Source organism: Plectropomus leopardus, chromosome 22 (genome assembly GCF_026936395.1).
Source record: "Plectropomus leopardus strain MGB_pleo_1.0 chromosome 22, ASM2693639v1, whole genome shotgun sequence".
NCBI classification, from domain to species: domain Eukaryota; kingdom Metazoa; phylum Chordata; class Actinopteri; order Perciformes; family Serranidae; genus Plectropomus; species Plectropomus leopardus.
The window spans coordinates 24,009,948-24,029,080 of NC_142197.1; the positions used below are offsets into that span (position 1 = coordinate 24,009,948).

Here is a 19,133-nt window from a genome sequence, read left to right on the forward strand (position 1 = left end):
TCTCTTTCCCTCTCTCTCCATCCTCTTTTCCTCTTGATTCAGTCTATTTAAACTCCAGCCAAACTGCCATTTAAGCACGAGACGGTTCATAACACACCACAAAAATAAATAAATAAACATTAATTTGGCAAGATGCTGACCATATTCATTACATATTTAACATTATCCTAAAGGATTATTCTAATTTTTAAGCACTATATTCATGTCATTTTCTTTTTTTTTTTTTTTTTACTAATTTCAGGTAGTGTAACTGAGTATATAGATAAGTATAGTATACTTTTCACAAATTTTTTGCCCACTTTTGGGTCATTTTTTCTTTCGTTGCTCATTGCCTTAGTCCCATGTTTTAGAAAGAAATCAAGGAAATTTGCTCAGGTTACAAAGGGTTAACTGTAGTAGTGGATATTGTGGCCTCGGTTGTTTTTTAGGATCTGCTTTAATAAAAAGCAAAATCAAGCTCCAAAAAATATTATATATTAACATTATTCTCTACTTTCATTGAGTTAATGTTTTAACCAATGCCAGTCGTAATCATAAATATCTCATTTATTTTCAGAATTTTAACCCTTTAAATGCCAGGCTTTTGTTATGACGCTGCTGTTTTTAGAGTGAATGTTTTGTTTTTAGAAAAATGAATGAATTCTTTTCAATATACTACATGCAAAGTAGATTAACAGTAGATTTTTTTTCTGATGATCACAGCCTCGGATATAGCAATGATTTGCAGCATTGCAATATCCCATGATTTGACTGTGACAGTGTACCTAGTGGAAACAGCATGTATTTTCTCCATATGCCAAATATGGTAAAAACAACATCATCAGATGGAAAATAGTCAAAATGACAAATTCCAAGGCAAAACCCCAGAATGACACCCAGAAATAATACAATGCATGTTTTTATGCTTTGATGGCTGTGGGATAAAAAATTGCAGTTTGAATGGGTTCCAGAGGAGCATTTTTTACACTTAACAGTATGAATTTAAGAATTTAGTTTCCACAGTGTATTTTTGACTTATTGTAGGAGCTGAGCTGGATTAAACAAAAATACACAATATGCCAAAATGTATTCCATATGCACGGACACAACCAAAGTTATCAAAAAATGAAAAGCGCATAAACTGCACCAAACAGTCCCTAAGGGTTAAATCCAATCTGGGTCTTTATCCTGAATCTGTAGCAGTTCGGCTGACTGCCTGTAAGTACAGGCTATTGCAGTCTCCCAGACAAACACCCACTGAGCTAAGAGGTGATGTGCAGAGAGGTGCTATCAGTGTGGGGATCACAGCATGGCTGTGTTAAAGCGCTCACATTTATCCAGCCTGCTGACAGTGAGCCATATCCCGACAGCAAACCAACACCATCACTGCCGAGGATTAGGCTAATAGGAGGCTAAAGCCATGCTTTAATATGGTCTCATAACGTGCTAATGCCTGCTTCGTGGAAAACATTACTGAGCAAGAAAGACTTTTTTTTCTCTCTCTAAAATCTGCTATGACAAATGTACATTAAACACATCTCACCTCACACTTATCCACCACTGGCTGCTGCACACAGTCTGAGCTGTTTCCCACTGCAGCAGCTTTCTGGCCCTCATTGTCGCCGGTGCCTTCCTCTGAATGGGTTCGGCTTTGGTTGCCACGGTGACCACCGCTTGGAAGGCGTGCAGACGGGCTCCTGGGTGGCCGGCTCAGCTCCCGGCGCAGTGCCCGGTTCTCTTCCTCTACTGCTCGCACCCGCAGCTCTAAGGCCTGCCGCTCGCCGGCTCCGCCAACTGGTGTTGATGACTGGGCTTCCAATGGAGACAGGGGGAGGGGCTTCACTGTGGGACAGAGACAGGGAAAAACTGATTAAATGTGAGGACATTTAACACCATCACTTTCTGATAGAACACAGGCAGTCTCTATTGATGGTCCCAAACAACCTTGAGGATAAATAAAGGGGTACACCAGGGGTCTGTGGTGGGTCCTTTACTATTTCATTCTACATATACAATTTTAACACTCCAGCACAGATTTATAGTATCCATTTTTATCTGTATGACACAGTATTGTATGCATTTGGATCCTCTTTGATGCTTCTTCATTCATCTCAAGCTTGTACTATATTCCGATGAGACAAAATTTGTTCTGATCACAAGACCCTACAATTTCAGTTTTGCATAAATGGATTTCTTATTTCAGAATAAAGCATGTCTCTGTCTTCAGGACTGGCAAATTACTGTACAGTTAACCATCATGTCTGTGGAGATGCTCTTTATTCTAATACTGTTTGCTCTAGAGATAAATTTTGAAATTTTAAGTTCATTGATGGGTCCAAGTAGACATTTTTGCCAAATTGGAAGAAAATTGCCTCAAGGCTTTCTTGAGATATTGCGTTCACAACAATGAGACAGACATGGCATCACAATGACTTTTCAACACTAAGATCTCACCAGTTCATTTGTGCTAGGGGGATATCCCCTTATGGCATTCTTGAGATATGGTATTAAAAGGCATGGGACAGATGGATGGATGACCCGAAAACATAATGCCTTCGGCCACTGCTGTTACGGTCTTAAGACATAAATACACAACAGTGTTATCCTACACTATTCAGCTACAGAAGGACGCAGATTCATTCCTAAAAAGAGTATTTATTGATGAAACTAATATAAGGTCATATCTCTTCAATGTTTTGAATAGTTTGCTGCAAGCAGATTCCACTCCTGCTGCAATATTTTTTAAACCATTCCTTTTACCTTTGTTTACTATCTTGCCATCACAGTTTAGTTTGCAACTAAACATGAACATATGTGTGCCTATATCCATGAAAGTGACTATGTAGCAGGCCGATAAAGACACAAAGAAATTACAGAAAAGGCAAATTTCATTTTAAATGAAATTTTAGTGACCTCAAAGTTGAAGCATTTTCATTCCAAATACTGTAGCATTTTGACTGTATTTTGTGTTTGTAAACTAATTTATCTAATTTTTGTGATATTTTGGAGATTCTTCTGCGTACCACTGGAGGGAGCTTGTACCATAGCTTGAGATACTGTGCTGTCGAGAAGCAGAGAGATGAATCTTTTGAGAGAAGATGAAGCTCTTTCTCTCTCTTCAGTACATCTTTAAAATCTCAGCTCCCAGAGGACAGGTGGAGGCCTTGGCTGAGGATCATTAAAGAACACAATAAGTTCTCCTTTTACAATCTCAGTGGGGAAAACAGACAGCCTTGGAGAACTCCACATAGTACAGGATATGGCAGGGACCCAGAGGTGTTATGGCTCATATTACAGGTATCGATCAGTGCTGGGAAATAAATGGCTTTCCAGTATGAAACCATCTATCATCTCAGGTGACAGCCAGTTGCTTTCATCCTATTGGGAAGGTTCTTGGTCCTCTTTTGACAAATCCTGTCAAATAACCATCCCTGTACTGAATAGGCTTAAAGAGAAAATAGAAAATACCAATAACTTCCAGCACATGTAAAAATTGTCATTTGTTCTCCATTTTTATGTGTAAAGATGGCTGAATGCTACATGGAATTAACTGAAGTAATGTTGCCAACCTTCTCCAATCCTACCGAGTTCTCTCAAAATGCATGCTAATGGAGTGACACATTATTTGTTTCCTTCAGATAATTTATCCCCAGTGGCCATACATGAAGGCAGTCAGTATATACAGGGGTCCTTTTTAACCACGGAGGGCCACTAAGCCCTCTCCCACACAACCAAAGCACCTTCTGGACTCCATTTCGTCCAAGCTGTAATTAATTTGCAGAGTGGATTTGCTGGGCCTAATCCCACTGAACTGGACTCAATGGCCGTTTGTTTGTGCTGCTCACAGATTGCATATGGCATTTTCAGGGCAGCAGATGCACCTGGTCTTTTATGCAGCCAAGCCAATCCATTTGGCTTTTAGGTATTTGTCATGAAGCTCATCATCTACATGCAAACAGGAGCCTCAGTTCAGCATATTCATCTTTTTTTTCCTGCAGAGGAGGAAAATAACAATGCATTAGCTTAGTGCAATGCACTGTAATTTACATATAAGAGAAACCACCAGCAGGTTATTTATCTTTCATAATACATGCTCAAAAAAAAAAAAGAAGAAAAAAGTGCAGCAGGAAGATCTGCAAATGCTACTGACAGTTACCTGCATTTAAAGCATAGATTTTGGGGTGATGGGAGTTCATTGTTGGAATCACTTTCAACAATTCTTAAAATGCTAATAAAGCATGTGGAATTAAAACATGTAAAAAGGACATCATCAGGAGAATGGACTTGTATGGAACTGAATAGATACCACAACAGATACTATTTTGTACTCCATTGTGCCTTTTTTTCAGATGTTGCACAGCTTTTTGCCTGCTGTGACTATCACCCAGAGGAAGAAAAAGAACACAAAACTTAAGAAAAATAAGCTTTCTGTCTTTGTTCACCCAGGTGTGAGTTCTCTCAAATCCCCAAATTTCCTCCCAACTCACTGCTGAGATTTGAACTTCATCAAAATTCATAGTTTGAACTATATCATTTATTTGGAATTGTCTCCTAAACCTTAAAAAGATGATTTTGCAAATTGTCTACATGAAAGCAACTGACAGAAGATGGGAGTAAAATAACAAACTGCCTCAAAAACACACAGGACTGCTACTCCAAAACTGTACATGAGCTTGACTAAACATACACACAAACTCATGTTCCTGGATGATCAGCTGACCTCTCATCCAGCAGACACACTTGTAGCTCTCGCTGAGTGATTCATGGCTGTTTGGATGCCACGCTCCCAGTGCGCTCATGTATGTCACATTTAATTGTCATCAGCTGTAAAGCTCCGTCTCCTCCCTCCTGCTCCCAGGCTGATATCTGCTGGGTGGTGGCAACACATCCATCAAGTGATGGCATCTGTTCACCTGGCAGACAGCTTCAGCAGCACGAGTACAACAGCCAGCCGCCATTTTGTCTAATCGCTTGGTTAAAGCCGATGAAGTGAAAAGTACTGAGAATTACTATTTCTTGTCAACCCTGACGTGTCCTTACCCTAACCTTAAATTGGAGCAAAAGGAGATTACCAGGGCGAAAATAAACCATCCTTCCCAACAAAAAGGACACACCCTAATTTCATATCCTCCTTCTGGCTGCATCCCACTGCCCGCCTCATCAGTCCAGTCACCAGAAGCAAATGTTGGCATTGTACATTTCTGCAAACCAGGAATACATTACATATATATGTTTCAGCAGCAGTGGCAGAAGGCATTGTTTTGCCCTCCGGTTGGGCATTTCAATAAGGACATGATGTGAAACTATGAAAACCTACAACATATAGCTCTGCACACCAGGAAGCTCCCATTAAAAGACTTTAATTCTTTCATTTAAAATTAGGTGACATTTCCAGCCATCATGCTCATCCTCAGACTGACAAGATTACTAGTTAGTCGCCATCTTAAATCTACATAGATAACCACGTGACTCAACACAGCTGAGCCCCTTCAACCTACAAAAATGTACCAAAATAGAATAGAAAAATACATCAAGGTGAAAATACATGAAAAATATCCTCTGAGGAGGACAAACACACTATTATAGACAGCACAGGTGTGTGTTCATGAGTGATGTGTGTAATAATAAATAACAGTAGGCCTATACACCAATACATACACAGGATACATATAAATAACAATTTATGTGAAGATTTTTTTGTGCTATTGTGTCTGCACATAAAAACAGCACACCTGCAATGACACACGAGTGCATGTCGTGTAAAAACACAAAAACAACAAAAATATAAACTCATAAGAGTTAGTACTCCAAACAAAGTATTCGAGCTTGGCAGCTGTCATATAATACTATCTATGGGAGGCACCATAACAGATTAATAAATATAGGAAGAATGTAAACACCATTAACAACTGCAAAATAAAGAAAATACCATTAGTTATACAGTAAGACATACACATTTTATATAAAATGGACAGATGTCAAATTCTTCATTTAAACCTTTAGGAGCTATAGGGTGGCGGGTGTAGGTATCCAAAACAGTTTTAGTAGCACAGAGTTGAAAGTTAGAAAAATTGTAGCTTGCAAAAAGATGAGTTTCAGACACTTATTAAATGATCCCAGAAACACTTTGTTTCAAGCATGCTGACGCTTTTAGTTTGAATTCTAATGAGAAATTAAAACCATAGGCAGATTGTAACCAAAATGTCGACTATTTATTACATTCTTGTGTTTTCCAGGAGCAGATTGTATCTCCTGGGGTATCTTTATGATCACATAGATGTTTACAGTCTTCCCAGAATGATTAAATGGTTGTTAAAGCCAAAAGTAAGCCAGGAAAGTGGCTTGCACAGTCTGTGAGGCTATCAGCTTGAAACATTGGTTTTGCCCTAAACAACCATTTTATCCTTGGAGGCAGTTTGGAGACATCTGTGCGCTCACGGAAATACCTTTGAAGATACAATCTGCTGCAGCTGGAGAACAGGTAAATAATGTTTGGATTTTTCTTGCAGGTTTCTGTAGGAGACTCTGTAAGACCAAATCATAGAGTAATGTGCTGTAGGGAGTGCCAAGGTCACCAATGGGGCTAAACTGGAGCTGGAGGTAGGTGTTCACATGGTTTGGACAACAGTTTGAACATCCACCTATATTTTCCACTCATTCATGGTCCGTAACTGCTTCGTAAGGGTCGCGGGGGATGATTGACTGATACATATAAATAACCTTTCACGCTCTCATTCACACCTACAGCCAATTTCACCTTTGGAATGTGGGAGGAAGCCGGAGAACCTGGACAAAATTTACGTTGACACTGGGGAGAACATGCAAAGTCCACACAAAGGAAGAGAACCCCCGTCCCCAAGGTCCGAACTTCTCCCAAAACCCCAGGTTCGAACCAGGAACCCTCTTGCTGTGAGGTGTAAGTGCTATCCACCACATTACCATGCCACCCTTTGTATTTTTCAGTTTGAGAAATCTGTAGGTTTGTTTCCAACCCGCAGGATTATCTGTCTCTTGACCGGTCGGATTAAATGACTAGATCAATAACTGAATTAGCCTTCTACATAGTTTATCGTCAGAGCATGTGTTTATCGACAAGTACCTTGCTGTACTAACCAACCAACCTGAGGTTTGATGAGCCTTCCAGCAGCCTTATGGATGCACAGCAGGGTGTCCGTTTACCCAACAGGATGTGTGTGTGTGTGTGTGTGTGTGTGTGTGTGTGTGTGTGTGTGTCTGGACAGACGGACGGTGTCTGCTGTCTAATCTTGGCATTGACAGTGATGGTATGATCTGAATGGTTTCATGCAGGGACTCACCACAGTGTAGCATTAGAAACTGATGAAGTGTCTGGGTCAGTGACCTTGAATGTTGTTGGATGGGTAGATGGATGGAAGTCTGCGTGACAGCTGCTAAAAGGCTTGAAACCCCCCCGGACATTATTCATTTATGCTAGATTTACTCATGACACAATATATCATGTATACAATCAGGCAGATTTGGCCCGCGGGCCATAAATTGAGTATCACTGCTGTAGTTTAGAAAAAAAACCCAAATTGTGCTTGTTTATCGAAAAGCTTCAGATAAAAACATGAAACAGTTCAGCATACGCACCTAGAGAGTAACTCCTATTACCAACCAACATCTCTTACTGCCCACCATTCAAAGCAGTCTAGAATAGGGCCTGTTGGGAACACTGCCTGTAAGAATGGACTAGTTTAAAATATCTGCCACTTCATATTATCAAGGGAAAGCCATGACTACACATTTGCAATATGCCATCAGAACTGGTAATGGAATGTGCTGATATGGCAATATTTCCAAGTCTTAGCAACCACTTGAAGGGTTTTACAATGCAAGCATCATTCAGCCATTCACAAAGTGCCACCTGCTTATCACATACCAATCACACCAATGGCATAGCCATCGGGAGCAATTAGTGTTCAGTATATTGCCCAATGACACTTCATGTAGACATGTAGACTGCAAGGGCCAGAGAACCAAAGACCTTCCAGTCGCTTCTGCACTTTAATATTTATTTTGACATTTTTTTCATGCATGCAACTTTTACCTTTGTGCTTACTCCTGTGCTGCTGCAAAATTCATCCATTCATTTCATTTAAAGCCTCATAACACATTGAGAGTGAACCCCAACATCCAACTCCATATACACTTATACTTATCAATTAAGAAACAAGGATGTGCAATATAAATAAACAAACAAACAAATCTAAAAACACTACAAGTTACAAAGTAGATTCATGAGTCATTTTTTAAACAGTTTAAGAAATGAAATTACAATTTGTCTTTTGATCTTTGAAGGATGAGTTGATAGTCACGATGTGATCACTAATTAAACCATGGATTTTTTTCAGTGTTGATGAATGAGGACAGCTTAAAATTTTGCTCAAGCGTATTGCAAGTACGTGGAACATACTAGAAATAGGTTGGTCTTCAAAGCTCAGTGTGAATTTTTGGCATTTGCAGGGTGAGCAACAACCAGAACGGGTACAATGGCTACCAAAATCCCATGATGGCGTGGTTGTGGGATAGGAGGTGAGCTTTTGTCGAAGAGCTTTGTAAATAAATAAAAATAAAAGCTGGTCCCTTCTCACAGAAAGAGCAGGCGAGTCAGCCAAGTTTTTTGATAAAGAAGACAATGGTGAGTCCCATAGCTATCAACAGTGATAAATCTTAAGGCTGAGTGATAAACTGCATTTAAAGGTTGGAGAGTGGAACTGGATGCTTGCCCATAAATAACATCATTGAGTCCAATACAGAGAGGAGTGCAGCTTCAGCAATTCTTTTCCTAGTGTATAATGGAAAGCAGGATTCCTTTTTAGAAAAGAAAGCCAAATTTTTCCCTCAACTTTGACTGCAGCGGGTCAACAAGTAAGTTTTTCATAAATTAAAATGCCAAGATATGTGTAATGCTGCACTCTATCTATTATGGAAGTGTCTGGAGAACAAATTTCAATGCTTCAATTGTCAATATTTCTTGCATTTGTTAACAAAACCCATTCAGTCTTTGTACAGTTGAGAGCCAGTTTGAGATTATGGAGGCATTTTTGAAGGAAATTGAATGACAACTGCAGATTAAGGGTGGCATCATGAATGGAACCCGCACAGACATAAAGGACAGTATCATCTGCATAAAAACATAAATTCCAGTTGTAGAACGAAGAAGCAGTTTGTTTATGTAAATGGTGAAAACGACTGGCCTCATTACCAAGATAAATTAGAAAAAGTAAATAAGCCACCTGCCAGTGTCGTTACTTCAGGAGTTGGCAGATATGCCATATTAGAGGAGCACAATACATTTTGGCAAAGTTGTACTTTAATTACACCAAAAGGAACAATAATGACTACTCACTGCAGTGTTACAAAGTGATGTTGGTGTCAACATCATATAAAGCAAGTTCCTCACAATTGTGTTTTATAAAGTTTAGTGAAAATGTAGAAAAAAATGGATGAATAAAAATAGCTCCCTGAGGTTTTAGAAAGTAAAAGTTCCTCAAATGCTGGCAGTTTTCTTGCATATATTGCAGACTGCCTTTCCTGGTGTTGGGTAAGTGTCATACGCACAGTTTTTTATTAATTAATTTTTATCTGTAATGATTAAAACTCCGATACAAATAATCTGCAAAATGCCAAATATTGGCCCCGATAATCGGCCAGGCCAATAATCTGTCGACCCTTACTGTCAACACCTTGCGGGTAAGAGGAACAGGAGCATGGTACAGTATGGTACTGTATGGAACAGTACCTGCTTGTCTGTCTTGCTTTCACTGATTGTGATTTTATTTATTCTTTATGGTTTTACTGATTTTAATTGATGTTATTCTTGTTTCTGTTAAGCGTCTTTGAGTTTTATGAAAAGTGCTCTATCAATAAAATGTATTATTATTATCATTATATACTTAAGTTAATTGGTAACCTGTAGAATTGAACAAGATGACAATTTACACCAAATTTTAAGGGATTATGGGAATAACAAAAATAGTACTTGACTGATCTAACTGACCATGCGAAACACATGAGCACTATCTAGTTTTCAAAAGCAAACTTCTGATGATTCCTCTAAAGTCCACAACTTTCTCCTGCTGTTACCGGGACAACAAATTTGCATTGTAATTTACTGGCAACTTTTCCAACGTGACATAACAAAGTTTCCAGGCACACAAATGTCCCAATTATTTGGGGTGGGGGGGAGGGGTGATTTGTTTTGCTTTGGGCATCAACTTCCTGCATATTCATGAGAAGAATGTGAATAAATTATGAGTTGGAGCTATCTGTCAGTTTGGCTGGTCACCTCCTGAGTAAGAATATCAAGTCTCAAGAGTGTTTTTCTTGAAAAATAGTCTGCGCTGTCACAGGACTTCAGATACTGTACATCCTTGATGGAATTTATCTTCTTTATCTTAATTTTGTTATTGAAAAGTCAGTGCTGTCAAACTGTTTCATTGTTTTGGATCTACTCCATCAGACTGAATTTGAGAGAGTAGGGTTAGGACTTTTAGCTCTGGGGCGTTGATCTCAAACCAATCAATACATTTTAAGGGAAAAACAACAAAATGTTCTTGACTGACAAAGTCAAACATTTGACCTAAATCCAACTGATTATAGCGTTCATTTTTTAAAGACCAGTCTAGACGCAAAAAGCCCTCAAAACACACCAGAGGTGAAGACCCACAGTTACACTCATCATCAGTTATTATCAAAATGACTTTCTGATTCCTCAAGGCCTCACGTTTTAGTCTGGCTTTCATTTCCATTTCCCTTTAGTGTGTTTATAGCTTTGGATCTGAGCTCACTAAAACATAAAATCAATACTTTAATAATATTGCAGCCCCATGGTTCATTTTGCAGTAAAGTCTCTAACAACAATAAGACACCTTTAATTTCTTGTTACATAATTCGATTATATCCTTTACAATCAAGCTGCAGCCTCTGGGGCTTAAAAATAAAGCCATTGCTGAAGTGTCAAACACTGCAGTTACTCTAAAGGCCAACACGTTCTCACTCCAAAGTCGTCACATGGTGACTGTTGGTCAGTGACCTTGCATATCACCCTATGATGTTTTAGATATCCTTTCTGCATCAACCTATGACATTATGGGATGCCGCTACTGTGATGTCAACAAATGCACGTGTGATGGGAAGATATGGCACAGCCCCTATGTTCACACAACAGCACGGACTGTCACGATTAGGATTCGATCCTAGTACATCAGACATCCATATTTATTTTGCCCTTTTCAGGTAATTTTTATATTCCATATTAATTCTGACACGCTCAAGATTGGTATGTTGATTGAAACGATATTAATAAATATAAAAATTGTGGTTATCTAAGTTCTGAGAGGAAATGAATGCAGCAAAAGTTTGCAGTAAAGAGACAAGCAAGATTTTTTTCTCTGGTCATGGTCAAATATCTTCAGTTCTAATTGTACTGGTGTGCAATTCACAGTGCTTGATAAACTTTTGCAAGGTCCCTGCATGTGTACTACACTTAAGACCCTCTCCGCAACAGACCTCTAAGACTTCTATAACGAATAGTCCTTTAAGGCTGAATTCTTGCAACTCTTGAGTTATAAATAATGGATCTGGCAGAAGATACAATTACTGTTATTCCATAATAATTGCCATGTCTTTCCCTTACCCGATTCCTGCGGCTGGAAAAAGCCCCCCACCTACAACCAACGTTTGTATTGAAAGCCGTAGCCTCATGGTGAGACACAGAGCTGTACATCTTCTCCGAGCCTGTTGATGCAGAGCTAAATCAAGTTCCAGAGACCTGAAACTGTCATGTTCTGTATGACTCAAATTACAGTTGTGGAGCGCGCTACACCTTCAAAGATGGTGATTAAATTATAGGAGAACTGGGACGAGTTCAAGAGCTGATGGAATTAGAAAGTGACTGAAATAGAAAACTTTAAGTTGCATGAAAGTGATGTCACTGTTACTGTCTTATGTGCTAAATCACATCTAAGACAAATACTGTTCATGTGGCGCTAAGAATGAATAAAACATCACCCAAACAATTGTTTTTATTTATTATTTAAGAAAGTTTATCTGTCTCCCACTCTAGAGTTCTTATTATAACCGAGATGCAAAGTTTATGTTGACATCTTTGCCAACAGCTAAAAGCTCAGAGCCAGAGTTCCTAATTCCCCTGTGACACCGACACCAACAACTGCCAAATCACCTTGACACACACAATTCTACAGCTGTTCACAAACAGCTAGAATTACTGCCTCAGGGTTGTATGCCTCCGCCAACCAGTCGAGATGCAGTTTACATCTGTGTCTCATGTGTAGCTAGTGCACAACACTTCAAATGTGCATGGTGATGCAAAGAAGCTATAAATGTTTGCTACTTTACCATTTTATCCTTTTAGACATTTGCGTGAAATTTATAATTATTGTAGGAATTCTTGAGGTTAGTACAAAAACATGTTTTTGGAGATCACATTGACCTTTGACCTTGATGATGATGAATTTGAAGAAATTCCCTCACGGCTTTCTTGAGATATAAAGTTCATGAGTCTAGAAAAAAAATGTCATGGTGAAATTTGACCACCAAAATTAATCAGTTCATCCTTGAGTCCTAAAGGACATTTGTGCCAAATTTGAAGAAATTCCGTTAAAGTGTTCCTCAGATATACCATGCACAGAACTGAATGGATAAAGTCACAATGGAATAGAATATATTAGGAAAAGTAGCTGTGTTTTTAATAAGAAATACTACTTGTACATGACTCCATGATGTCACGTCCACCTAAGCTAAAAAAACATGGATAAAATTTGAACCAAATTCCTTCCATTTGTCCATGACATAGAATCTTCCAGGACGTGTGACCCTATATTTTCACTGGAAACCTTGAGGCATACATCATCTCCCAGGCTGTATGAGAACTTTTGGCTTGTTGACCCCGGTTATGAAGGTAAGCTCAGAAAAGTTTCTTTGTTGATGTGTGTTTCCCCCGCAGGGCTTTTAAAAGAATACTGCTGCGTTAAGTGGCTGCAGGAACAACACAAAGCTCTCAGATATTATTTGCTTGATTGTTTCAGGATGTACTTCTCTGTCATCCAGACGGCGTGTACGATCCGTCTAAAGGCCTTAGTCGTGCTGAGGATGCAGGAACATTCATTTCCACTTCTGAGCTACCACAGGGAATGTTCGCCATAAATGGAATCCCTGGAGTGGGCATCTCTTTTCTTATGAATATGAAAGACTGCTGTCCATTAACGAAAGAAAAGGACTCGCAAGTTCAACTGCGCCTTGAAGGGAACTTAAATGAATTTGGCAGGAAGGTCAAAGTAATGAAGTAATGAGCAAGCAATGTGATTAATGGCGAAGAGACAATATTTGCATACGGAGCTTTGGGAGAAATTCAGAGTCACCTCATTTCATTTAGAAATTTAGAACAAATCCTGCATTTTTCAGAGCCCATTACTGCCAATTTGAATGAAATATGTGATTTACTAATCTGGTTTTCTGGGGCCAACTGTGATTTGTTTTCCAAAAAATGCACAAGAGTAATTCATACTCATTTATTCATTCTTTGGTTTATCCATTTGCTAATGCATTCCTTGTTAGACTGTCTGCCCCGGAGTGGTCATTAAGAGGCATGGCAGTGTCTAAAGAGGAAATCAAGTGGGAAGCCAAAATGCCCAGTGTCAAAGCATTTGTTATTGTAAGCCATTTAAAAGTTGGCGACACCAGTGTTTGGTGCTGTTGTGGGAGAACTTACATCATAAGGAAAAACGTCAATGATCCAGACATGATGAGATGGAAGCACGGATATCCTCTTTATTATTTGAGGCAAGGCTCAACTTTGGTTTTAGCCTTGAGCTGAGAAAAATTGGTTTCCACAACATCGCTTGTATATTTATGATATTGGAGGGAGAAGATGAAAAACAAAATTTTGGCATGTGTCTCTGTGTAAACCATTAGGGGCCACGTGTGTTTTTTGGAGATCTAACAGCCTAAGGGAAGAGGCCGAATTAAATAACCTGCTCTAGTCTGTATGCTGCATTGGTAAACACTATTCCAACAGTGGGGTGTATATCAAACATTTTAGTTGAATGCCAGATGGTGAAAACACAAGGTCGATCTCATCCTTACTCCTCATATTTTAACACTTGTGCAGGAGCTCCAGGCTTCACTATAACCACACCGGCGGCAGCCTTTTGCATTGTATCTTGATGCAGGGGGTTGGCCGTAATTCATGTGCGGCAAACAAATGACTAAGAAGGGGTCAGTCACTTTTGTATTATTTTACACATATTGGATATTTGCATTTTGAACAGGGTTGCAAATCGCAAGAGCTTTCCTTGATTGATTATTGGTAAAATGAATGACCGATTAATCAATTCATCATTATTACAAAAAAAAGAAAGGTTTAAAACATACCAAATGCTATTTTTCCACAATCAAATTAATCAAATTTAATTTCACATGTTCGATTAAATCTTAACAAAACAAAGGCTGTTTATTTCAAATAATACCAAATGCTATTTTACCCTCAATCACAGTCACAGCAACATACTTCACAGTCTATGACAGCATTGCATAGCCGATTACTCTACTGAATTTCACATGTTCGATTTAATTCTTGAACAATTGTCCATTAATTCTTATAATCCCTGGTTTTAAAATTAATAAATTAGCACAGGATACAGAGTGTCAACTCTACATACTGTCCCCCTCTTCCAGAGAGCCAAACCAACCCCACTAGCAGAAGGCAGAGAGAGAAACATCAAAAAAAAAAAAATTTAAAAAATCAAAAAATGTATCTGTTGGGGATACATGTTTGATTTTTTTCATGTGTACTGTCAAAGATTTTCATATAGTTTCTTCAAAAATTGTACTACTTGGTCTCTAAATCCCCAAAGAGGATCAGGGCTCATGCTGGTTAAAAAAAAAGAACTAAATGAAAGTAGAATATAATATTAATGTATAATATGTCTTTAAGTTTGATTTTGAAAAGCATATTTTGTGCGCGGAGTGATATGAGCGTGTGTAATATTAAAGCGGGCCCTCAGGGTTAAACAGCCCCAAACTAAAGTTCACAAAAAGTATGTGGACAGGGTAACCAAGTATTTTTAAACCCCACAGAGTATTTCTCTATCAGTAAGACCTCATTCTCTCTGCAGGTTTGCTCCATGTGGCACAGCGCTGAAGACCTCAGAGACTCGCTGTCTCTCTCACTCTGTCACACAGAGAAACACAACGCAGAGAGGACAAATAGGAAAAAAAACAACAGCAAAGACGGAGACAGAGAGACGTAAAGAGGTTAGAGACGGAGCGAGGGAGTGTGAAAGGGAAGAGCCTGCGCCAGCCGAGGCACATTGTTGCTGTCTCGCACATTCAGGCCTCACCTCCAGCTGACGCTCCCCGCAGCCAGGTCCTTTCACAACTTATCTCACTCGCAGAAACTAGTCCCCACCGCCAGGAATTTACTGCCAAATCCAATAATTACTTTGCAGACTTTGGTGGCTATTGTATTATGGGAGCGTGTTCACACACACAGTCTCCAGTGAGTGTGACCCCGAGTCAAAATTGTCAATTTAATCATAATTAATAATGGCACGACTGCAGTATTTCAATCCTGCGAGTCAAAGTCATTAAAATGGCTCCAAGAACTCCTGGACTACTGTCTGTAGGAAGTAATCAACTCTGGACAGGCCTCAGTAATTCATTAATATAGCACCTCCAGATGAAAAAGAGGAGAGAGCGGTGACTTTGTCTGCTGGAAATGTCTTTCCTCAGACTTTCTGGGACAATTCTGTATGTCTAACATTTAGGCATGGTGTTCAGTAAACAGTATAACAATGCCGTTTATTTACCGTACATTGACTCATTACAACAGCCTAATTTTTTTTCTTGTAATAGCATTGTTTTAAATGCTGGAGTTTCTTTTTTAAATTCTTATATGGATAAAATTGGTAGTAGAAGATAAATATTATAATGTTGCTATGACAACAGCAGCATACGTAGATGCGCCAGCCAGTCGCTCCTCACATTCTTGCTGTTTTTTTGTGATATTGTGATTTGATTGTGATTTTCCAATCTTTCAACTCCATGGCCCCTTCTGCTGAAGCACGAGTTTTCTACAATAGAGAGGCACTTATCAACATCGGGAAAGTTGTGTGGGGTTTGGACTGAATGCAAGAGACCACGAGAGGATCCTCACCAACGGCATATGCCAAGCGGCCAGTCAGACCAGAGGGGAGAAACAAAACCTGTTCCTCTACCAAGCCTTCTTCTGGCTGATGTCTGGTCACAGGAGAATAAAGTGGATGAGATGCGATTGAGGCTCACTCAGCAACGGGAAATCAGAGACTGCTCTGCGCACATCTTTACAGAGACATGGTTAATCCCTAAAGTCCCAAATCAAGCTGGATGGGCAGACCTTGTTTAGAGCTGACAGGACGCAAGACTGTGACGCAAATTCAAAAAAAGCACTGCAGGAAATGCTGACAAATAAATCCACCTTGTACCTTGGATAAAATTAGTAGTGGAGGATAAATATCAAAGATTGTTAATGGATTCAACTAGGGCCGTACCTGACTCACAATTTTGCAAGTCAAATCAGATTTGGCTGTTCAAAATGAATATTCGATGAGTGATTTTGTTTTCCATTCAAAGTTTTAAAGTCTGAACAGGCTCCTCTTGGCATTCAATGAGACAGTGGCATTCATTTCAGCTAGTAAACAAGCTGATGGTGCTAATGATGGATAGCAACAACATCTTTACACTTTTTTTGCACAGACAAAAATGACTGATGGACTCAAATCTGAAACAACTGAGGGTTTCTAATTGATGATTTTCCGACTTTCAAGGGGCAGCCCAAGGATCAACCTAATGTCAGTGTTTGTTAATGACATGGAAATATACGAAATAATTAAGAAGTAAAAAAGGGAAACTGTCAGGAGTGGTTAACACGGCAAGTAAAATTACAAAGAAACTAAATGTGCAATGTGCAACAATTGTACCCAAAATGTCAATTTCTTTCTTCAGGAAGGTGCTTCAGGAAGGTGCTTTAGACTGCTGCAGCCACCAAATATGTCGACCCCCCCCCACCATGTCAATCATACAGGGAAGCTGAGCCCAGTTCAACGAGAGACAGATAGTGCTTCTCCAAAGCACCAATCCCGATGTGGTTGAGAATTTTAAATGAGCTTACCTTGAAAGCTTCCAACTGACAGGTAAAGCCAGGTGAGTGCTGGGATGAAGAGCAGGGCGAGAGAGGCCGCCAGGAACTTCCTGCGCCCGCGACACATTCCCAGCATCCTCCGGACCAAAGCTAATGGAAAGAGAGGTAAAGTGACCTCTATGTGGGTAGCAGCTGTTGTCCAGGCTGATTCATGGCACTGGAGGAGGAGGGAGAGAAGAAGAAAAAGAAAAAAACACGTTAGAGAAGGTGCAGACTATCACATCCTGTGGGGAGCTGAGCACACGGCTTCTGCTGAAAAGACACTTGAACTTCCTGCACCAACGGATACAGTTTAAATAATTTACTCAAGATTCTACAGAACTGTTGATCATTATTCGTTCTAGGCTTTAAATGGGCAACAATAAAAGCAGTAAAAACTAAAAATGTGAACAGCTATACTGGGTCCAAGCAGCCGATGTTACTCAGAGCCACAGGAACCTCTTTAATTACAGGTTATTAAATAGGAGACCATTAAGAGCAAAATAATGCTTTGTATTTCATGTAAAAAAATTTAATTAAATTAAATATTAAAATGTTGGAAACCTGGAATAATATATGTATTTGGAAAAGATGTATGAAGTCATATGTACAGATGGATTCTTGTGATTTATATAAATGAATCACTTTCTAAAAAATGTTATTGTTGTATATCTGTAGAAAATGAATGAATAATGCTTTTTTTATGTTAAAAACATTGTTATTAAAATACTAGAAACCTGGAACAATCGGAAAAAGCTATGACAACAATCTATGTATTTGCACCAAATGTATGGAGTCACATTAGTGTCAAAATTAATAAGGATAAGGAATTACAGATGAATTTTCTGATTCATATAAATGAATGATTTTCTCCCAAAAAACAACAACAAACTAGCGCACACAAAATAGTTAATGTTTAGTAGACAATAAATAAATAAATAAATAAATAAATACACATATTAAACATCTAGAAACACAAATGTATTACTCCAAATGCACACAAATATTTCTTACTGTAAAATAAACATTTCCACAAATAACACGATTATATAAGTATATAAAATATGATTTTATGAATATTGACACTCATCTGACTCCATACAAATCTGGCATGTTCTAACTGGAGAACATGGGTTTGGACACCATATTTGGGGGTATTTGTCTCAAAGTGACACTGTACAAAGACATGGTTCTGCAGCTAGCAATCAGTTGAAAAATAAAAATCTGCAAATGATTTCCAGTATTAAAGAAGTTTTGGCATCAACTTTCTATCAGTTAAAATAGAGAAACTAAAAAATGAAAGATGAGAATTAACTTTTTACAAAAACAAGGGTTCCATAGACACTTGCTTTGACCCCTGGTAGTAAAACACATTTGGTTAGACACAGCAGAGTCTCCATGTAGCCAGATCAGTCACATTAAATTCTTCATATATCATATAAATCAGACACATTTAGAAAATTAGAATTGCAAGCTTGACACAGTTCAAGATTATTTTTTTAACCTAAATTTGGAGAGATTCTTCTGCTTGAATCAGTCACATAATCTGACTTTGATGACCTAAACTAATTTGTCAATTTCCGGTGCGACGCGGAGCAAAGAGTACAGAAGTCTCATTATATGATATTAGTCGAAATCCTCTTTCCGTTACAACCACATTTGTCCAATTACCCTGTTGACCTCAGTCGATTTTTAATCTTCGGCAGAGACAGCCCAGGGATGAAACATAATACCTCTGGCTGACACTGTGCAGGCTGGCACATACACAAGATAGGATGCCAATTATCATCCTGCCACCCAGTAGAATGCAGTAAAAAGGAGAATAATTCGAAAAATGGACGAGTATTTCCAGCACTCTTCCCAGTGCTTACTGAATCTCCAGGGTTTTATATTGTGGCCTGGGCGGTGAGAAGAGCACAGAATGAGACGGGGGTTAAATAAGGCTAAAGGAGAT

General features: G+C 38.9%; 1 protein-coding gene across 1 annotated transcript in view; it reads right to left on the bottom strand.

Annotated features, from left to right (window-relative positions):
* The window catches only part of large1 (LARGE xylosyl- and glucuronyltransferase 1), a 121,632-nt gene that overhangs the window by 69,478 nt on the left and 33,021 nt on the right, over positions 1-19,133 (bottom strand). Inside the window, exons 2-3 of the mRNA XM_042511597.2 lie at positions 17,171-17,357; positions 1,523-1,821 (exon numbers count right to left, since the gene is read on the bottom strand). Coding sequence (XP_042367531.1) covers positions 1,523-1,821; positions 17,171-17,276 — 405 coding nt within the window. The 5' untranslated portion in view covers positions 17,277-17,357. The remainder of the gene's footprint in view (positions 1-1,522; positions 1,822-17,170; positions 17,358-19,133) is intronic.